General features: G+C 37.3%; 1 protein-coding gene across 1 annotated transcript; it reads right to left on the bottom strand.

Annotated features, from left to right (window-relative positions):
* Window positions 1-577: 577 nt before the first annotated feature.
* LOC147606933 (U-box domain-containing protein 31-like) lies at window positions 578-1807 on the bottom strand. Its single transcript, XM_086791464.1, has one exon. The coding sequence runs from the start codon at window positions 1805-1807 to the stop codon at window positions 578-580; it is 1230 nt and encodes a 409-aa protein (XP_086647590.1).
* Window positions 1808-22778: the final 20971 nt, after the last annotated feature.

Below are 22778 nucleotides of genomic sequence, written 5' to 3'. Positions count from 1 at the left end.
TGAGATAAGTCTTATTTTATTACAAAGTTCATGGAGTTGATTTGTAACATGCATGTATCAAATAAACACAAAGTAACTCTCTCTCTCTCTCTCTCTCTCTCTCTCTCTCTCTCTCTGCGCACGCGCGCATGCCATGATTTATTTAAAAAAAATATGAAACAAATAGTTTGAATTAGTAATACTCTTTATTTAACGTGTGTGCGTTACTAGACGAAATTTACTCAAAACTCACTTGGGGGGGGGGGGGGGAACAATAAACAAGTATTTTGAATTGGTCATAGTATTTAATTAATATGCTTATTCAAGATTAGCAACATGAGGAATGTTTAGGAAATTGATCTTCATGACCTAGTGCATGGAGATCAATGCATTAGGTCATGAGCATGCTGACATATGGTAAACTAGTATTGTATTTGTATGCTAACTCTTTTTTGCAACTATTAACAAGAAGTCAAGCGCCTTCACAGTACCAAGCCTTAATTTAGCATTGAGAAGTGAATTTGTTAAAATATATGTAATGGAACGGATCGATTTTCAATATTCATGATAATAAAAGGGCAAGTAATTACACATGGGACTAATTGTGATTAGTGGAGGAGTTTTCGCAGCTTACAGTGAAGCTGGCCTGCAAGGGGCCAGCTTGGCGAGCTTGGTGGTCTAGAAGCTTGAGAAGCTCTGCGCAGCGCTTCTTCACTTCAGGGGTATAATCGCTCTGCAACACGAGCAGCAGTTTCCTAATCACAGAACCTAAATCATGCGCACCCCCCAGCATAATCACAGTGTCATTACCACCGTGTTTAGGATCATAATCAACCTGATCATTTCCACAATTATGATCGTGATTATCCTTATTTTGTTGATAATTAAGCTTGAACAAGGCCAGCAATATAAACACTGCATATAACGTGCATTTCTCGGAGGATTTCATCAAAACTGCAGTCAGTTTAGCGACGATGGTGGGCGTGGTTATCATGAGAGTGTGTTCAATGCCTTCTTCGCCGCCATTAGAGCAGATCTTGTACATGATTTCCAGGGCGATCTCGCAGCACTCTGTGTTAAAGCTTGGCAGAAGGTCCGCCATAGCTGAAACAAAGCCTTTCTCAATAACCCATCTCTCCAAATCCTTATTATCAGAAGAATTGATCACCATTTCCTTCAGTAAAATCAACCCTTCACCCATTGTAGCTCTCTCCCGTAGCAAACACTTCACTCCTGACTCCACCCTGGATTCAAATCTCATAATTAACCCACTTGCATCCAAAGAAGCCAACAGCTTTGCTGCATTTCTTCTTGCTTCCATCTGCCCATGGTGAAGAAAATCAAGCAGCCTGCATACACAGATTGCCTCTCCCAAATCCTTCTTTGCTCTTAAATCCAACCTTAATTGCACCAAAATCGAGATTATCTCCAAGTTGATCTCCTCATTAACATCAGGTTTCTTTAACACAGACACTAATAAAGCACACCACCCTGCTTCAGGCACCATACTTCTTCTCTTAATTAGGAGCTCACTATTGCCCAAAATGACCCTTACCTCTTTTAATTTATCAACACTCTCAAGAATGCTAGATTGTTGAAAGGCATTCACCAGCCCTTCTAGTACTTCTTCATCTTGCTTCTCCTGTTCAAGCCTGTTTTGCTCTAACCATTCTCCTATTAAGCGCCTAAGCATGTGATTAGGAGTTAATGAGAGATCAGAGAGCCTTTGCATTGTAATTGGGCAAGTCATGTGCCCTGTATCCAGCCATCTTTGTATGCTTTTTCTGTCATAGGTCTGCCCAGTATGAAGAATAACAGGATCCACCATGAGGTCCAGGGAGATGGGGCACAAGAAATCATTAGGAGCATTGGATGGATCAATACCATGCATAATTTTGATAAACAAACCCTAATCTAAGAATAAGCAAACCTTAGTCTATGGATAATAAATTGGATGCCCAATAATCAATCAACCGTGGATTGTGAATCGAAGCATACAAAATGCAAACTGGGCCAATTTGTGATTGGGAGCTATATACCTTAGTCTACCTATAAATCAAGCTCATTTTGTCAAATAAATTGAGGACCCATCAACGGGACCCTCAATGTGACAGTAATAAACCAAGGCTTATCTGGGATTTGAATGATGTGACAAGTCAAATTGGCAACAAAGAATTATTAATAGTTATGGAACTTTAATTAATTTTTTTGGAAGCTTATTCAAATGATTGAAAAGACAATTGTGACCAAGTCAATGAGATCTTGGTAAAAAGCAAAATTAGTGCTTATTTAGCACACTAAGATTAGTGTTAAGTAAGACTTAATACTAAGATTAGTATTAAGTAAGACTTAAGGAACTATAGTAAAAGTAAAGGTTGATTATATGCAGACTCATTATTGTGGAGCATTTGAAGACGCAATATAAGGTATAAGGTGGGCAGTGGGGGAGAATGATCTTCATTTAATGTGATGCTTAGATTAGAGAAAAACATGGCACTTGTTTTTTTTGTCATGATCCAAAACGTGGACGTGTGCATGTATACTATCAAAGAGAGACTTTACTAAAAACTACACTTGTATTATTCAATGTATACCTACTAGACTATAGTACAAGAAATAGGCTATGCTAACTTTGCATCATTATTTAATCTCTCCAATTGTGTGCTATTTACATGTTAGTTTTAGAGATAGACTATGCTAATTGTGAGTTAAATATTGCAAAATAGACTTAGAAAGGTGATTTTGCATTATTTTATTAATAAATTTTTTTGGGGGGAATATATATATATATATATATATTCCCCATCACAATTATTTTAGAGATAGACTATGCTATTTGTGAGTTAATTATTGTAAAATAGACTTAGAAAGGTGATTATTCATTCCTTTATTAATAAAATTTTTTGGGGAGAATATATATATATATATATATATATGTTATATTATATTATATTTATAGAAATAAAGCTGAGTACAACCTCTTCTCTTCTGTTTTTAAGGCTTTTTAAGCTCCTCCCTCTCACCTAGTCAAAGTCAAGCACTCTCTTTTTGTTTACCCCACCATTTTCTTCTAGGACCCTACAAACTGGAATATTGAGAGTGAGAGACACCAGTCATTTTCCACGTCTTTCTTTATCCATTCAAAGTTCAAACCACCTTCTTTTGACTTCTTAAAGCATATCCAATATCTACCTCTCAAGTGATAGCCTTCCCTCATTGAATTTCAACACCACTTTTTCTCCTCCACCTCCTCATTATGCATCCTTTTATCATTTTCTACAACAACATCCTTCCAAGGATGTCCATCTCTTCATTATGCATCCTTTTATCATTTTCTACAATCATTCACAATATCCATGAGGTTTTGAGATCAACAAAAGATGGTGACAACACTCATGTACACACGTGCATGTCCACCACCAAGTACTACCTTTTACAACTTGTTTTCGTGGGAGTAAAAGCGTACAAAACTATAACATTTCTTGACTTTAACTACAACCAAATGAAGTCACGTGCAAAAAGTAAAATTTGGAGTGGAAAATTCAAGAAAAAAACATTACTAGAAGCATTGGACTAGATGTTTTGGATGGAGTTTTATAGGCATCATATTTGGGCGACATGTGAAATCCTCATGAAATCTACAGGATTTGGGCACCATAGGGCCCAATCAAATTACCAAATCATTAGCTATCTAAATGATCATCGTGGTGGCTAGAAATGAGAGAAAACTTGGCCACCCTAGGAAAAGTTGTTATTGAGTGTCACTTTATGCATGTGTCCATTTATAACCTCACAAGTCATGAAATTTCAAAAGCCTTACTATGTACATGCACCAAAATTCGAATTTGAAGCTAATATCATTCACTCACACCTCATGCTTCATATGCATTGCATCCACAATGTAAATTGTAACTTGGTCGAAAGATAAAGTGGGGCACCCAACACTCTTCTAGGTGCCTAGTGCAAGTTATTCATACTAGTGGCGTGCAATCCCACTGCATACAAAGTGTTTTTTTTTCCACAAGTCAATAACCAATATAGTCTTCAAGCCACCTTGTCATTGTATGACCACCACTATGTTGATAGTAACTCTCTAAGGTCAAAATTAAAATGTACATTTCAATCTCCTTGATATGCAATCTGCAAGTGAAAATCAAGCAAGCTTGAATTTTAAAAATCAATCTTTTCTCATGTAAGGTTTCCCCCTTCCAAAAATAGGGGAAACACTTAAGATAGTCCACTAAGTCTTAGCTTGGAGAAAATTTCCTATTTGTCGACACCTTGACCATGTAGAGATTCAAGGATACGATTCATAGGTAAGACCTAGTTCTATCTCACAGGGGGAGCGTGGTCTTCTAAAATAGAGTTACCCAAGAACCTAATTATCTAGTGTAGGGCTTTCACTTAATCTGTTAGAAAGCTACCCGACTAATCGGGTCCACCCATCCGTAGGATGGTGCCGTCGGGGCATTCCATCCTTCCACTTTCCACCCTACTCACGCGTCAATTTGTTTTCTAATTAATCCTACCACACTGTTTGACATAAATAAACATGTTCCTTAATTAAGGCTCTTTTCACAAGGTTTGTTAAAGCAGCCTTTTTCTATAATACAATCATACCAAAGACAAGATTTATAGAAACAAAGTTTAAACATGAATCAATTTCATACAAACCAAACCAGCTCTCTTATTCTTTTCCTTTATACCGCCGATGATCTAGAATTCGGCCTTCCAGCCTCTACATGCTGGGCAAAACCCTACGGGACCATACACCTCATCGTCGGCTACCGTTGGCGAGGACTTAAGCCAGCCTGTCGCCCTCTCAGGCTCCATTGCTCGATCCTCCCGCCCCTCAGAGGGATGTCTGCGCACTAGGATGGGCTAATTCACTGCACTAGCCTGGGTCCTCAGAACTAGGCAGCATCACAATCACTCGCCTCAATCGACGAACCTCATTCTCTCAATGGTATGAGGGATACCATGGGCCAACTCCGGGCCTTACTTACATCTCCACGGTTCGGCTACACAAGCACAAGAACGGGGTAACGTCAAGGCAGGGAGAAGTTGTACCTGTATCTTAATTTAACCAAGATAACAATCCATTTACTCAACTAAACCATAGGACTAGAATCCATGTTACCTTCTTAAGAAAACAATCCTTTTCTCACACAGATTTTTACATTTTAACTTGAGATTGCGATAAGACATTCTTTATTAAGACATATGCTGTTGTTTAAAAGAATACAAATAGTAAATCAATCAAATAGATCACTATTAACAATCAATAGAGAAGCCGGGGCCATACCTCAACCCCTAAGAATGATATATAATTGAAAAACAAAATATGTATATATCTTATAGAAATTTATCGTTTATCGTTGTCCTTGCTCGTTGACAAGAGCTTTAGAACTTGACATATGAGAATAGAGTCTTCTAATACCTTATCTTACGATTGAAATCATCCAATCATCCCCAAGCTTTATCTCTTCTTACTCATATTGTGACTCTTCTCTCTTTCTAAGGTCTATGGCAAAATAGCCTTCTCTTACAGGACTACAGCATACTATTCTTTCTCTAAAAGAAAAGCTAATATTTTTATTCTAACACTTTCCTAATGTTTCTAGCCTTGTTGTCTCACTCTTCTCTAATTACACTCTCTTTCCTTATTGAAATCTATATTAAAAGAGATACATACATACATGGCTTGGGAGAGACCTTACAATCTCCCCCACTTAAAAGATTCGAGATGTCCTCATCTCACGGGCTGGGGTAGTATCAAAGTAAATCCTCCTATGTCTTTCAAAGTGGTGTCCCCACTAGGTAGAAATCTTCTTTTATCTAAAGATTGTTCCTAATCCCTTATTTCATGTGTTTGGCTCGTTTTGTTGTGCCTCCAAAAGGTCTTTATTATTCTAAAGTTAATTGGCCTTATTATCCTAAGTTCATGCATCCATATACCTCTCATATGATATGAACGTTCGAATTTCTTATTCTATACCCCCATGTAATATGGTACTTAACAAATTATCATGGAAAAACGTAAGGGAATCAATCCTTTATGCATTCTAACCTGTGATAGCAATTTCATAATCTTAGTATCATCTTGTAGAATAGCTATATTCATCATGCACATTACTTCACATGAATCTTGCACCAATCCTCTTCTATTTACTCATAGAAATACTTGTTGAATTTGATTATCTTTCACCCTGCTATCCCTATTTCTTGACCTAATTTTTGCTCTAGCTCATGATTCCTTATAGCCAGGGGTGGGCTTGACGTTCCTCTTGAATTAGGAGACCTCTTCTTGATGAACATGGAAGGACTCACGTCCTTCTTGACACTTTGTAAAAAAAAACTTTATCGACTATAATTATGGCTTTTGAAATAGAGGATGGTTTTGCATTCTTGACGAGGTTATTCAAAGGTAGATTAAGCTTCCAGATGAATTGATGGAGAAGAGTTACCTCATCCATCTCTGGAGTAAATTGGAGAAGTTTAACAAAAGTTTGGTGGTATTCTTTTAGGGTCTTTCCTTCTTGGGTTAGCTCCAAAAATTCATTCATTTTATCCTCTCAAAATCCTGGATGACAAAACCTTTCACGAAGGTGTAATTTCATGGCATCTCATAACTGATTCTAGCTCCAGTGGTTAGATTGACAATAGTGCTTCCAACTAATTTGGCATTTCTTACGATTTTTTGATGCGAGCAAGGGTGAGCTTGCTTCTTTCATTGTATCCTTTAAAAGTTCAAAACTATCAAATACTTATCATAGTGCCACATCTGAAGGCACTCTGGATTAATACATATGAGATCTTAATTTTTTGAGAATTACACATTTAGTGTCTTGGGATTGACACATCCAAAGATTATCAAGATTAACACGTCTGAGATGATTAGTTTTCTGAAAATTACACATCTAGTATCTTTGGATTAACACATCTAAGAGCATGATCCTGTGGGAATTACACATCTAAAGTTAGACCCATGTTTATGTGAGATGGGTTCAAGATCTTGGATGATCGTCCTAGTGTAAAGCATCCAATGGATGGCATTCACACATCAACTATTCAAACCTTAATGGAGTTATAATCTTAATAATTTAGAATACGCAAATTAATGAGATATATCCTGAAAATTTCTCTAAACAAAGTTTCGGTTTATCCTTCTAGTCATTCAGTTCACTAATTTCTTAATACGATCACCCTATGTTTTTTCTCAAAAGGTTTCCCTCCCAATCTAATTTCTCAAATTTATTGTACAAATATCTTGCGTGTGCATCCCCAAGATACAACCACAATTTCATAGGATGATTGTCTCAACATGTGAGGATATTCAAATCACTTCTATGGCCAGTAGAGATGATTGATTCGTCCTCATATGATAAACAATCACTTGTTTTAATCCCTTTAATATGAAAAACAAATCCTAGGAACTAAGATCGGCTCTGATACCACTTGTAAGGTTCCCCCCTTCCAAAAATAGGGGAAACACTTAAGATAGTCCACTAAGTCTTAGCTTGGAGAAAATTTCCTATTTATCGACACCTTGACCATGTAGAGATTCAAGGATACGATTCATAGGTAAGACCTAGTTCTATCTCGCAGGGGGAATGTGGTCTTCTAAAATAGAGTTACCCAAGAACCTAATTATCTAGTGTAGGGCTTTCACTTAATCTGTTGGAAAGCTACCCGACTAATCGGGATGGTGCCGTCGGGGCATTCCATCCTTCCACTTTCCACCCTACTCACGCGTCAATTTGTTTTCTAATTAATCCTACCACACTGTTTGACATAAATAAACATGTTCCTTAATTAAGGCTCTTTTCACAAGGTTTGTTAAAGCAGCCTTTTTCTATAATACAATCATACCAAAGACAAGATTTATAGAAACAAAGTTTAAACATGAATCAATTTCATACAAACCAAACCGGCTCTCTTATTCTTTTCCTTTATACCGCCGATGATCTAGAATTCGGCCTTCCAGCCTCTACATGCTGGGCAAAACCCTACGGGACCATACACCTCATCGTTGGCCGCCGCTGGCGAGGACTCAAGCCGGCCTATCGCCCTCTCAGGCTCCATCGCTCGATCCTCCCGCCCCTCAGAGGGATGTTTGCGCACTAGGATGGGCTAATTCACCGCACTAGCCTGGGTCCTCAGAACTAGGCAGTATCACAATCACTCGCCTCAATCGACGAAGCTCATTCTCCCAATGGTATGAGGGATACCATGGGCCAACTCCGGGCCTTACTTACGTCTCCACCGTTCGGCTACACAAGCACAAGAATGGGGTAGCGTCAAGGCAGGGAGAAGTTGTACCTGTATCTTAATTTAACCAAGATAACAATCCATTTACTCAACTAAACCATAGGACTAGAATCCATGTTACCTTCTTAAGAAAACAATCCTTTTCTCACACAGATTTTTGCATTTTAACTTGAGATTGCGATAAGACATTCTTTATTAAGACATATGCTGTTGTTTAAAAGAATACAAATAGTAAATCAATCAAATAGATCACTATTAACAATCAATACAGAAGCCGAGGCCATACCTCAACCCCTAAGAATGATATATAATTGAAAAACAAAATATGTATATACCTTATAGAAATTTGTCATTTATCGTTGTCCTTGCTCGTTTTGACAAGAGCTTTAGAACTTGACATATGAGAATAGAGTCTTCTAATACCTTGTCTTACGATTGAAATCATCCAATCATCCCCAAGCTTTATCTCTTCTTACTCGTATTGTGACTCTTCTCTCTTTTTAAGGTCTATGGCAAAATAGCCTTCTCTTACAGGACTACAGCATACTATTCTTTCTCTAAAAGAAAAGCTATGGAGTTTTGGTCTCTTCCTCCGAAAGACCATAGAAATCTAGGCTTATTTTTTGAGATATTAGATAAGAATGAAGGGATATATGCATCTCAAACTCTAGGATTACCTTGAGGCTACTTGCTGCCTTCTCACAGTTTTCTCTGTGTAGAGACCCTGAAAGAAACAGCAGCAAATTGTTTCGGCCATAACTCTCTAATAAAAACTCAGAATATGGTTATATAACCAATCAAAAGAATGGGAAGGCATCTGGTCTACAAGCTACCGCGGGCAGAATAGGCAAAAACGTCTGTATATAGCCACAAACACGTCATCTTTAGAATCGCGTTGTTTTTCCACATTTTTAGTATGCATGGACTCTAAATGTGTAAAAGTAATAGAACTATTCATATGTTCTTATTTCTTTTAGGATTTTTGGAGCTAATATTTTTATTCTAACACTTTCCTAATGTTTCTAGCCTTGTTGTCTCACTCTTCTCTAATTACACTCTCTTTCCTTATTGAAATCTATATTAAAAGAGATACATACATACATGGCTTGGGAGAGACCTTACAATCTCCCCCACTTAAAAGATTCGAGATGTCCTCATCTCGCGAGCTGGGGTAGTATCAAAGTAAATCCTCCTATGTCTTTCAAAGTGGTGTCCCCACTAGGTAGAAATCTTCTTTTATCTAAACATTGTTCCGAGTCCCTTATTTCATGTGTTTGGCTCGTTTTGTTGTGCCTCCAAAAGGTCTTTATTATTCTAAAGTTAATTGGCCTTATTATCCTAAGTTCATGCATCCATATACCTCTCATATGATATGAACGTTCGAATTTCTTATTCTATACCCCCATGTGATATGGTACTTAACAAATTATCATGGAAAAACGTAAGGGAATCAATCCTTTATGCAATCTCACCTGTGATAGCAATTTCATAATCTTAGTATCGTCTTGTAGAATAGCTCTATTCATCATGCACATTACTTCACATGAATCTTGCACCAATCCTCTTCTATTTACTCATAGAAATACTTGTTGAATTCGATTATCTTTAACCCTGCTATCCCTATTTCTTGACCTAATTTTTGCTCTAGCTCATGATTCCTTGTAGCCAGGGGTAGGCTTGACGTTCCTCTTGAATTAGGAGACCTCTTCTTGATTAACATGGAAGGACTCATGTCCTTCTTGACATTTTCTAAAAAAAAACTTTATCAACTATAATTATGGCTTTTGAAATAGAGGATGGTTTTGCATTCTTGACGAGGTTATTCAAAGGTAGATTAAGCTTCCAGATGAATTGATGGAGAATAGTTACCTCATCCATCTCTGGAGTAAATCGGAGAAGTTTAACAAAAGTTTGGTGGTATTCTTTTAGGGTCTTTCCTTCTTGGATTAGCTCCAAAAATTCATTCATTTTATCCTCTCAAAATCCTGGAGGACAAAACCTTTCACGAAGGTGTAATTTCATGGCATCTCATAACTGACCACTGGTTAGATTGACAATAGTGCTTCCAACTAATTCGGCATTTCTTACGATTTTTAGATGCAAGCAAGGGTGAGCTTGCTTCTTTCATTGTATCCTTTAAAAGTTCAAAACTATCAAAATACTTATCATAGTGCCACATCTGAAGGCACTCTGGATTAATATATGTGAGATCTTAATTTTTTGAGAATTACACATTTAGTGCCTTGGGATTGACACATCCAAAGATTATTAGGATTAACACGTCTGAGATGATTAGTTTTCTAAAAATTACACATCTAGTATCTTTGGATTAACACATCTAAGAGCATGATCCTGTGGGAATTTCACATCTGAAGTTAGACCCATGTTTATGTGAGATGGGTTCAAGATCTTGGATGATCGTCCTAGTGTAAAGCATCCAATGGATGGCATTCACACGTCAACTATTCAAACCTTAATGGAGTTATAATCTTAATAATTTAGAATACGCAAATTAATGAGATATATCCTGAAAATTTCTCTAAACAAAGTTTCGGTTTATCCTTCTAGTTATTCAGTTCACTAATTTCTTAATACGATCACCCTATGTTTTTTCTCAAAAGGTTTCCCTCCCAATCTAATTCCTCAAATTTATTGTACAAATATCTTGCGTGTGCACCCCCAAGATACAAGCACAATTTCATAGGATGATTGTCTCAACATGTGAGGATATTCAAATCACTTCTATGGCCAGTAGAGATGATTGATTCGTCCTCATATGATAAACAATCACTTGTTTTAATCCCTTTGATATAAAAAACAAATCCTAGGAACTAAGATCGGCTCTGATACCACTTGTAAGGTTCCCCCCTTCAAAAATTAGGGGAAACACTTAAGATAGTCCACTATGTCTTAGCTTGGAGAAAATTTCCTATTTATCGACACCTTGACCATGTAGAGATTCAAGGATATGATTCATAGGTAAGACCTAGTTCTATCTCGCAGGGGGAGCGTGGTCTTCTAAAATAGAGTTATTCAAGAACCTAATTATCTAGCGTAGAGCTTTCACTTAATCTGTTGGAAAGCTACCCGACTAATCGAGTCCACCCATCTGTAGGATGGTGCCGTCGGGGCATTCCATCCTCCCACTTTCCACCCTACTCATGCATCAATTTGTTTTCTAATTAATCCTACCACACTGTTTGACATAAATAAAACTGTTCCTTAATTAAGGCTCTTTTCACAAGGTTTGTTAAAACAGCCTTTTTCTACAATACAATCATACCAAAGACAAGATTTATAAAAACAAAGTTTAAATATGAATCAATTTCATACAAGCCAAACCGGCTCTCTTATTCTTTTCCTTTATACCGCCGATGATCTAGAATTCGGCCTTCCAGCCTCTGTGGGCAAAACCCTACGGGACCATACACCTCATCGTTGGCCGCTGGTGGCGAGGACTCAAGCCGGCCTGTCGCCCTCTCAGGCTTCATCGCACGATCCTCCTGCCCCTCAAAGGGATGTCTGCCCACTAGGGTGGGCTAATTCACCGCACTAGCCTGGGTCCTCAGAACTAGGCAGCATCACAATCACTCGCCTCAATCGACGAACCTCATTCTCCCAATGGTATGAGAGGGATACCATGGGCCAACTCCGGGCCTTACTTACGTCTCCACCGTTCGGCTACACAAGCACAAGAATGGGGTAGCGTCAAGGCAGGGAGAAGTTGTACATGTATCTTAATTTAATCAAGATAACAATCCATTTACTCAACTAAACCATAGGACTAGAATCTATGTTACCTTCTTAAAAAAATAATCCTTTTCTCACACACATTTTTACATTTTAACTTGAGATTGCGACGATAAGACATTCTTTATTAAGACATATGCTGTTGTTTAAAAGAATACAAATAGTAAATCAATCAAATAGATCACTATTAACAATCAATAGAGAAGCCGAGGCCATACCTCAATCCCTAAGAATGATATATAATTGAAAAACAAAATATGTATATACCTTATAGAAATTTGTCGTTTATCGTTGTCCTTGCTCGTTGACAAGAGCTTTAGAACTTAACATATGAGAATAGAGTCTTCTAATACCTTGTCTTACGATTGAAATCATCCAATCATCCCCAAGCTTTATCTCTTCTTACTCGTATTGTGACTCTTCTCTCTTTCTAAGGTCCATGGCAAAATAGCCTTCTCTTACAGGACTACAGCATACTATTCTTTCTCTAAAAGAAAAGCTATGGAGTTTTGGTCTCTTCCTCCGAAAGACCATAGAAATCTAAGCTTATTTTCTGAGATATTAGATAAGAATGAAGGGATATATGCATCTCAAACTCTAGGATTACCTTGAGGCTATTTGCTGCCTTCTCACAGTTTTCTCTATGTAGAGACCCTGACAAAAACAGTAGCAAACTGTTTCGGCCATAACTCTCTCATAAAAACTCCGAATATGGTTATATAACCAGTCAAAAGAACGGGAAGGCATCTGGCCACAAAACGTCTCTATATAGCCACAAACACGTCATCTTTAGAATCGCGTTGTTTTTTCACATTTTTAGTATGCATGGACTCTAAATGTGTAAAAGTACTCTAAATATGACCTCTTATCACCTAAACTCGAAATTCTATTTTTGGGAATACTTATCTCTTAATAGAACTATTCTTATGTTCTTATTTCTTTTAGGATTTTTGGAGCTAATATTTTTATTCTAACACTTTCCTAATGTTTCTAGCCTTGTTGTCTCACTCTTCTCTAATTACACTCTCTTTCCTTATTGAAATATATACTAAAAGAGACACATACATACATGGCTTGGGAGAGACCTTACAATCTCCCCCACTTAAAAGATTCGAGATGTCCTCATCTCGCGAGCTGGGGTAGTATCAAAGTAAATCCTCCTATGTCTTTCAAAGTGGTGTCCCCACTAGGTAGAAATCTTCTTTTATCTAAACATTATTCCGAGTCCCTTATTTCATGTGTTTGGCTCGTTTTGTTGTGCCTCCAAAAGGTCTTTATTATTCTAAAGTTAATTGGCCTTATTATCCTAAGTTGATGCATCCATATACCTCTCATATGATATGAACGTTCAAATTCCTTATTCTATACCCCCATGTAATATGGTACTTAACAAATTATCATGGAAAAACGTAAGGGAATCAATCCTTTATGCAATCTCACCTGTGATAGCAATTTCATAATCTTAGTATCGTCTTGTAGAATAGCTCTATTCATCATGCACATTACTTCACATGAATCTTGCACCAATCCTCTTCTATTTACTCATAGAAATACTTGTTGAATTCGATAATCTTTAACCCTGCTATCCTTATTTCTTGACCTAATTTTTGCTCTAGCTCATGATTCCTTGTAGCCAGGGGTGGGATTGACGTTCCTCTTGAATTAGGAGACCTCTTCTTGATTAACATGAAAGGACTCATGTCCTTCTTGACACTTTCTAAAAAAAAAACTTTATCATAGTCTCTGGCTATAATTATGACTTTTGAAATAGAGGATGGTTTTGCATTCTTGACAAGGTTATTCATAGGTAGATTAAGCTTCCAGATGAATTGATGGAGAAGAGTTACCTCATCCATCTCTGGAGTAAATCGGAGAAGTTTAACAAAAGTTTGGTGGTATTCTTTTAGGGTCTTTCCTTCTTGGGTTAGCTCCAAAAATTCATTCATTTTATCCTCTCAAAATCCTGGAGGACAAAACCTTTCACGAAGGTGTAATTTCATGGCATCTCATATAACTGATTCTAGCTCCAATGGTTAGATTGACAATAGTGCTTCCAACTAATTCGGCATTTCTTACGATTTTTAGATGCGAGCAAGGGTGAGCTTGCTTCTTTCATTGTATCCTTTAAAAGTTCAAAACTATCAAATACTTATCATAGTGCCACATCGGAAGGCACTCTGGATTAATATATGTGAGATCTTATTTTTTTGAGAATTACACATTTAGTGCCTTGGGATTGACACATCCAAAGATTATCAGGATTAACACGTCTGAGATGATTAGTTTTCTGAAAATTACACATCTAGTATCTTTGGATTAACACATCTAAAAGCATGATCCTGTGGGAATTACACATCTGAAGTTAGACCCATGTTTATGTGAGATGGGTTCAAGATCTTGGATGATCGTCCTAGTGTAAAGCATCATTTACACGTCAACAATTCAAACCTTAATGGAGTTATAATCTTAATAATTTAGAATACGCAAATAAATGAGATATATCCTGAAAATTTCTCTAAACAAAGTTTCGGTTTATCCTTCTAGTCATTCAGTTCACTAATTTCTTAATATGATCACCCTATGTTTTTTCTCAAAAGGTTTCCCTCCCAATCTAATTTCTCAAATTTATTGTACAAATATCTTGCATGTGCACCCCCAAGATACAAGCACAATTTCATAGGATGATTGTCTCAACATGTGAGGATATTCAAATCACTTCTATGGCCAGTAGAGATGATTGATTCGTCCTCATATGATAAACAATCACTTGTTTTAATCCCTTTGATATGAAAAACAAATCCTAGGAACTAAGATCGGCTCTGATACCACTTGTAAGGTTCCCCCCTTCCAAAAATAGGGGAAACACTTAAGATAGTCCACTAAGTCTTAGCTTGGAGAAAATTTTCTATTTATCGACACCTTGACCATGTAGAGATTCAAGGATACGATTCATAGGTAAGACCTAGTTCTATCTCGCAGGGGGAGCGTGGTCTTCTAAAATAGAGAAGAGCGTGGTCTTCTAAAATAGAGTTACCCAAGAACCTAATTATCTAGCATAGGGCTTTCACTTAATCTGTTGGAAAGCTACCCGACTAATCGGGTCCACCCATCCGTAGGATGGTGCCGTCGGGGCATTCCATCCTCCCACTTTCCACCCTACTCACGCATCAATTTGTTTTCTAATTAATCCTACCACATTGTTTGACATAAATAAACATGTTCCTTAATTAAGGCTCTTTTCACAAGGTTTGTTAAAACAACCTTTTTCTACAGTACAATCATACCAAAGACAAGATTTATAAAAACAAAGTTTAAACATGAATCAATTTCATACAAGCCAAACCGGCTCTCTTTTCACAAGGTTTGTTAAAACAGCCTTTTTCTACAATACAATCATACCAAAGACAAGATTTATAAAAACAAAGTTTAAACATGAATCAATTTCATACAAGCCAAATCGGCTCTCTTATTCTTTTTCTTTATACCGCCGATGATCTAGAATTCGGCCTTCCAGCCTCTACATGTTGGGCAAAACCCTACGGGACCATACACCTTATCGTCGGCCGCTGGCGAGGACTCAAGCCGGCCTGTCACCCTCTCAGGCTCCATCACTCGATCCTCTCGCCCCTCAGAGGGATGTCTGCGCACTAGGGTGGGCTAATTCACTGCACTAGCCTGGGTCCTTAGAACTAGGCAGCATCACAATCACTTGCCTCAACCGATGAACCTCATTCTCCCAATGGTATGAGGGATACCATGGGCCAACTCTGGGCCTTACTTACGTCTCCACCGTTCGGCTACACAAGCACAAGAATGGGGTAGCATCAAGGCAGGGAGAAGTTGTACCTGTATCTTAATTTAACCAAGATAACAATCCATTTACTCAACTAAACCATAGGACTAGAATCCATGTTACCTTCTTAAGAAAACAATCCTTTTCTCACACAGATTTTTACATTTTAACTTGAGATTGCGATAAGACATTCTTTATTAAGACATATGCTGTTGTTTAAAAGAATACAAATAGTAAATCAATCAAATAGATCACTATTAACAATCAATAGAGAAGCCGGGGCCATACCTCAACCCCTAAGAATGATATATAACTGAAAAACAAAATATGTATATACCTTATAGAAATTTATCGTTTATCGTTGTCCTTGCTCGTTGACAAGAGCTTTAGAACTTGACATATGGAAATAGAGTCTTCTAATACCTTGTCTTACGATTGAAATCATCCAATCATCCCCAAGCTTTATCTCTTCTTACTCGTATTGTGACTCTTCTCTCTTTCTAAGGTCTATGGCAAAATAGTCTTCTCCTACAGGACTACAGCATACTATTCTTTCTCTAAAAGAAAAGCTATGGAGTTTTGGTCTCTTCCTCCGAAAGACCATAGAAATCTAGGCTTATTTTTTGAGATATTAGATAAGAATGAAGGGATATATGCATCTCAAACTCTAGGATTACCTTGACGCTACTTGCTGCCTTCTCACAGTTTTCTCTGTGTAGAGACCCTGACAGAAACAGCAAATTGTTTCCACCATAACTCTCTAATAAAAACTCAGAATATGGTTAAATAACCAGTCAAAAGAACGGGAAGGCATCTGGTCTACAATCACGCGGGCAGAATAGTCAAAAACGTCTCTATATTGCCACAAACACGTCATCTTTAGAATCGCGTTGTTTTTCCACATTTTTAGTATGCATGGACTCTAAATGTGTAAAAGTACTCTAAATATGACCTCTTATCACCTAAACTCGAAATTCTATTTTTGGGGATACTTATCTCTTAATAGAACTATTCTTATGTTCTTATTTCTTTCAGGATTTTTGGAGCTAATATATTTATTCTAACACTTTCCTAATGTTTCTAGCCTTGTTGTCTCACTCTTCTCTAATTACACTCTCTTTCCTTATTGAAATCTATATTAAAAGAGACACATACATACATGGCTTGGGAGAGACCTTACAATCTCCCCCACTTAAAAGATTCGAGATGTCCTCATCTCGCGAGCTGGGGTAGTATCAAAGTAAATCCTGCTATGTCTTTCAAAGTGGTGTCCCCACTAGGTAGAAATCTTCTTTTATCTAAACATTGTTCCGAGTCCCTTATTTCATGTGTTTGGCTCGTTTTGTTGTGCCTCCAAAAGGTCTTTATTATTCTAAAGTTAATTGGCCTTATTATCCTAAGTTGATGCATCCATATACCTCTCATATGATATGAACGTTCGAATTCTTTATTCTATACCCCCATGTAATATGGTACTTAACAAATTATCATGGAAAAACATAAGGGAATCAATCCTTTATGCAATCTCACCTGTGATAGCAATTTCATAATCTTAGTATCGTCTTGTAGAATAGCTCTATTCATCATGCACATTACTTCACATGAATCTTGCACCAATCCTCTTCTATTTACTCATAGAAATACTTGTTGAATTCAATTATCTTTAACCCTGCTATCTCTATTTCTTGACCTAATTTTTGCTCTAGCTCATGATTCCTTGTAGCCAGGGGTGGGCTTGACGTTCCTCTTGAATTAGGAGACCTCTTCTTGATTAACATGGAAGGACTCATGTCCTTCTTGACACTTTCTAAAAAAAAACTTTATCAACTATAATTATGGCTTTTGAAATAGAGGATGGTTTTGCATTCTTGACGAGGTTATTCAAAGGTAGATTAAGCTTCCAGATGAATTGATGGAGAAGAGTTACCTCATCCATCTCTGGAGTAATTCGGAGAAGTTTAACAAAAGTTTGGTGGTATTCTTTTAGGGTCTTTCCTTCTTGGGTTAGCTCCAAAAATTCATTCATTTTATCCTCTCAAAATCCTGGAGGACAAAACCTTTCATGAAGGTGTAATTTCATGGCATCTCATAACTGATTCTAGCTCTAGTGGTTAGATTGACAATAGTGCTTCCAACTAATTCGGCATTTCTTACGATTTTTAGATGCGAGCAAGGGTGAGCTTGCTTCTTTCATTGTATCCTTTAAAAGTTCAAAACTATCAAATACTTATCATAGTGCCACATCTGAAGGCACTCTGGATTAATATATGTGAGATCTTATTTTTTTGAGAATTACACATTTAGTGCCTTGGGATTGACACATCCAAAGATTATCAGGATTAACACGTCTGAGATGATTAGTTTTCTGAAAATTACACATCTAGTATCTTTGGATTAACACATCTAAGAGCATGGTCCTGTGGGAATTACACATCTGAAGTTAGACCCATGTTTATGTGAGATGGGTTCAAGATCTTGGATGATCGTCCTAGTGTAAAGCATCCAATGGATGGCATTCACACATCAACTATTCAAACCTTAATGGAGTTATAATCTTAATAATTTAGAATATGCAAATTAATGAGATATATCCTAAAAATTTTTCTAAACAAAGTTTCGGTTTATCCTTCTAGTCATTCAGTTCACTTATTTCTTAATACGATCACCCTATGTTTTTTCTCAAAAGGTTTCCTTCCCAATCTAATTTCTCAAATTTGTTGTACAAATATCTTGTGTGTGTACCCCCAAGATACAAGCACAATTTCATAGGATGATTGTCTCAACATGTGAGGATATTCAAATCACTTCTATGGCCAGTAGAGATGATTGATTCGTCCTCATATGATAAACAATCACTTGTTTTAATCCCTTGATATGAAAAACAAATCCTAGGAACTAAGATCGGCTCTGATACCACTTGTAAGGTTCCCCCCTTCCAAAAATAGGGGAAACACTTAAGATAGTCCACTAAGTCTTAGCTTGGAGAAAATTTCCTATTTATCGACACCTTGACCATGTAGAGATTCAAGGATACGATTCATAGGTAAGACCTAGTTCTATCTCGCAGAGGGAGCGTGGTCTTCTAAAATAGATTTACCCAAGAACCTAATTATCTAGCGTAGGGATTTCACTTAATCTGTTGCTACCCGACTAATCGGGTCCACCCATCCGTAGGATGGTGGCGTCGGGGCATTCCATCCTCCCACTTTCCACCCTACTCACGTGTCAATTTGTTTTCTAATTAATCCTACCACACTGTTTGACATAAATAAAACTGTTCCTTAATTAAGGCTCTTTTCACAAGGTTTGTTAAAACAGCCTTTTTCTACAATACAATCATACCAAAGACAAGATTTATAAAAACAAAGTTTAAACATGAATCAATTTCATATAAGCCAAACCGGCTCTCTTATTCTTTTCCTTTATATGGAAATCCCAATTGCCCCACTAAGTTACATGCATTGAACTTATGCTTAGAGGAAAAAGCTAGTCGATGGTTCATCACATTGATGACGATGATCAAGGCCAACTTCAAAACCTTGAAATTAGCCTTTATACATGGCTTTTCCAGACAAGGTGATCGGTGGAGTGGAATGACAGAACTCTATTCAATTGAGCGTCAACCAAATGAATCCATTAGAGATTTTATCCTTAGGATAAAACTCGGACTCACGTTGTGAGTCATGCAAAAAATTAAACGATGTTCAATTGAAGAGATGTTTCATGATGGGCTTGAAGAATAACCGCTTACACAACTTGATCATTATATCCATTCTGGAAACAGTCGATTAATGTAATATGTTTAGATGACAACATGCTAGAAGATGATCATGCTAGGAAGTGTTCCTCATCTAAACCAAGTGAAGCAATGGCAAAAGAAAGATCGATCTCGGAATTGACATTCCCAGAATTTTATGCAGCCTTGCTTAAAACCTTACAGCCAACATCTCTAAGAGAGGATGAAAACCTTCAAAACCAGGCATCCTTAATGCCTCTAAAAGTGAGGAACAAAATGCCTTGTATTGAGTGCAATCACTATGATCATCCCAATCCTCATTGTGCATACAAGGCACCTATTCTTCTATACTGCATATCTTATTAGAACCTTTAACCATGATACTAAAAAATGTCTCGCTTCATCCACAATAGACTCAAAACCTCTATCTTCCGTGCACCAAACAGAAACAGTCCAAAGGGTAGAAACTGCTTAGGAAGCATTTAATCGAACACTTCAGTGTTTCTATTGTCATGGACCTCACAAGGTGGTAGATTGCACAGTTTGGAATACTTCCATGCCCATAGTCACTGACACCTTGCGGACCAATGTGTAAACGATGTGGCATTGATCACATGTTCCAAGATTGCCCAAGACGAGTTGCTTCAATGCAACTTGTCTCACAAAATACAACTCTTAACATCTTAAGTGTACAAAATGGGCTATTGGCCACAATAACCTTGAATGTGCTTACACGCTTACAAGCCAAGACACGAGAAATAGTTAAAACTATCGAAAAGGCCCCTGAGTGGACAGGTAGTAAGCGTTCTGGTTTCCAATGATGCCATAGGTACACCGATGAAGGAATGATTGGAAATAAGGATTTAACTAGATATTTTGAGGATTATGATCAGTGACACAATGGTTTTATTAAATGATTATTTTTAAAGATAGCTGATTCTGTAAAAAAGGCAATTTCATATTGGGTGTGTAAGTAGTGTGACTAGTTTTAAGTTTGCATGAATATCCGGCTAGGGGACCTGGGAACTCTTTTTCCGGCGGGTACCCGAGACAAAACCTAACCAAATTCCTAATTGTATCCCGTTACTATTGTGGTTGGGTGGTTGGCTAACCCACGAGACTGGATGGGGTTAGGCTGGACTGATAGATCCCTAAAATGAGACTCAATTCTGTTATGGTATTGATAGATAAAGTAAATCCCAGATAAAAATTATTCTATGGAAAAGAATCAACGATTGTGCCTCTCTCAATGAGGAAAAAAGTGTTGGTCTCTATGATCCAAGTGCAATCTTTTCCTTGATCTGACTTTGATATGGGTTCGGTCAGATCAGTTCAGTTAGTTAAGGCTTTTGACTACATTAGAGAAAAATTTATCCTGGAGGAATTGCCCATGCTTTCCAGGCAAGGGAAGTTTTTCCGAATTCGATTTTGGAAGAACCGATGGATTATCTCTTGTCCAGATATCCATGGGCGAGGCCCCGAGTGTGGGACCCTACCCCATGCAAAGAAGTGCTACTTCCATCGCTAGAACCTTGAATTCGTTGTGCGGTGGGGACAGGGATCTTACAACTGATATCAGAGCAATTTTGGCTAATGAGGATCAACCGAGAAGCCAAGAATGTCAAAAACTTATAAAGAAGCAATAAAAGATTGTAATTACGTGATAAAATTCATACAAATTATTATTCAAACTGAAATTCATAAATTGGTAATTGAATCTTGAGATGGAATTACCACAATTATATGGATTCCCTGACTTGCTTGAGGCCTAGACAACATGATGGTATTTACCTTATAATTCCAAGGACTGTGACTACCCGTATATATCGAGGGTATAACTGCAACTCTTTACTGGCAGTATATACGAGTAAATCTAAGATCTTGAAATTATAGCAAAAATGCTATCCAGATGAAGAATTTGAATGTGGTTGATATGATTTTATAATTTTTTTTGAGAACTGATGAATTGATTTGGATTCTGATTGAAAATTGATGATTCTTGAATTTTGGTTGAAATGTAATAAGCTGAACAAAACCACAATGAGGATGAATGGGACGAGTCCCTGTGATGATGATAATGACTTCAACAAATCGCTATGAGATTACTGGATTGTGCTGACAGATTGCTACTCTTAACTCTTGACCTAGTGGATCATGTTAAGGGATGTCAAATTAAAAATCTGTATGATTGAAAATTCCCATGGAGGACTATTCTTCAAATAGAAAGTTCGGTATAATGGACCATTATTGTGATAAGGATTTGAATGTTATGATCTGAGTGAATTGTTATCTAATGATGAGTTCTATATAAGGGATCTTTATCCCAGGATTTTGTTGGGTTCACCAGACTATAAGGAACCCCAGAATCAGTTGGATCTTAAGGAAAAGAGTTATCCTCTAATTTTGCGAGATGAGGACATCTCGCAATTTTTAAGTGGGGTAGGATGTAAGATTCCTCCCTCCAGCTTTTGAGGTGTACAAGTGTAAGAACCTCCCCTTCTAATCTTATAATTATTCCCCTCTCTGAAATAAAAGAAAGATCCTGTTTTATCCTATTTTGGCCTAGAGAGAGAAAATATCTAGAGGGAGGTAATTCAAAATTGAGATATTTTTGGATATAAAAATCCTCCTAGTGTTTAAAATGATTTTCCCTAAAATAGAAATTCAAAAAGAACTTTCCAATGTGCAAGTGGAATTAATTGAAAATAGGTAAAAAGGACCTTATCCTGAGGGTCCAGATTTTTTTAAAATTTTGGATTAAGGTTCCTATGGACTAATAAGATTAATCCAAATGTAGGGAGGAGATAAATTGAAGAATAAAAGAAAATCCCCCAAAAATAAGTAAATACTCACATAAAATGAAGAGTTGACTAAGGACAAGGTTATTAGTTAAAAAAGAACAGATATTTAGAGAAAATGATGCATTTTTGACACCTCAGTGTGGGGAATTCCCCCTCATGAAGGAGGCACCTATTTCATATGTGTGGTGGAGTTTTAAACTCTCAAATAATGAGATATTTAATCTCTCCTCTCTCCTAATTCAAGTCTAGTTCCAAAAAGTAAGCTAAACTGACCTAAAAATGGTCAAAAAGTGACCAAACTGATGGGGGGTTGCAAGATGAGGGTACTCACTTTCGTTCACTCTCTCTAAAATTGGGACATCCATGCATCTCGGGTGGAGTACCTCGATCGTGATAGTGCCGCGAATTAAAAGACGACACGTGCCTCCCGAGCCTAAATCTCTATATC

This window comes from Cibotium barometz, chromosome 56 (genome assembly GCF_041138505.1).
Source record: "Cibotium barometz isolate CiBa-2024 chromosome 56, ASM4113850v1, whole genome shotgun sequence".
In the NCBI taxonomy this organism is placed as follows: Eukaryota; Viridiplantae; Streptophyta; class Polypodiopsida; order Cyatheales; family Cibotiaceae; genus Cibotium; species Cibotium barometz.
Note: the sequence above shows the minus strand (reverse complement) of the source record. Positions and strands in the feature narration are given on the sequence as shown.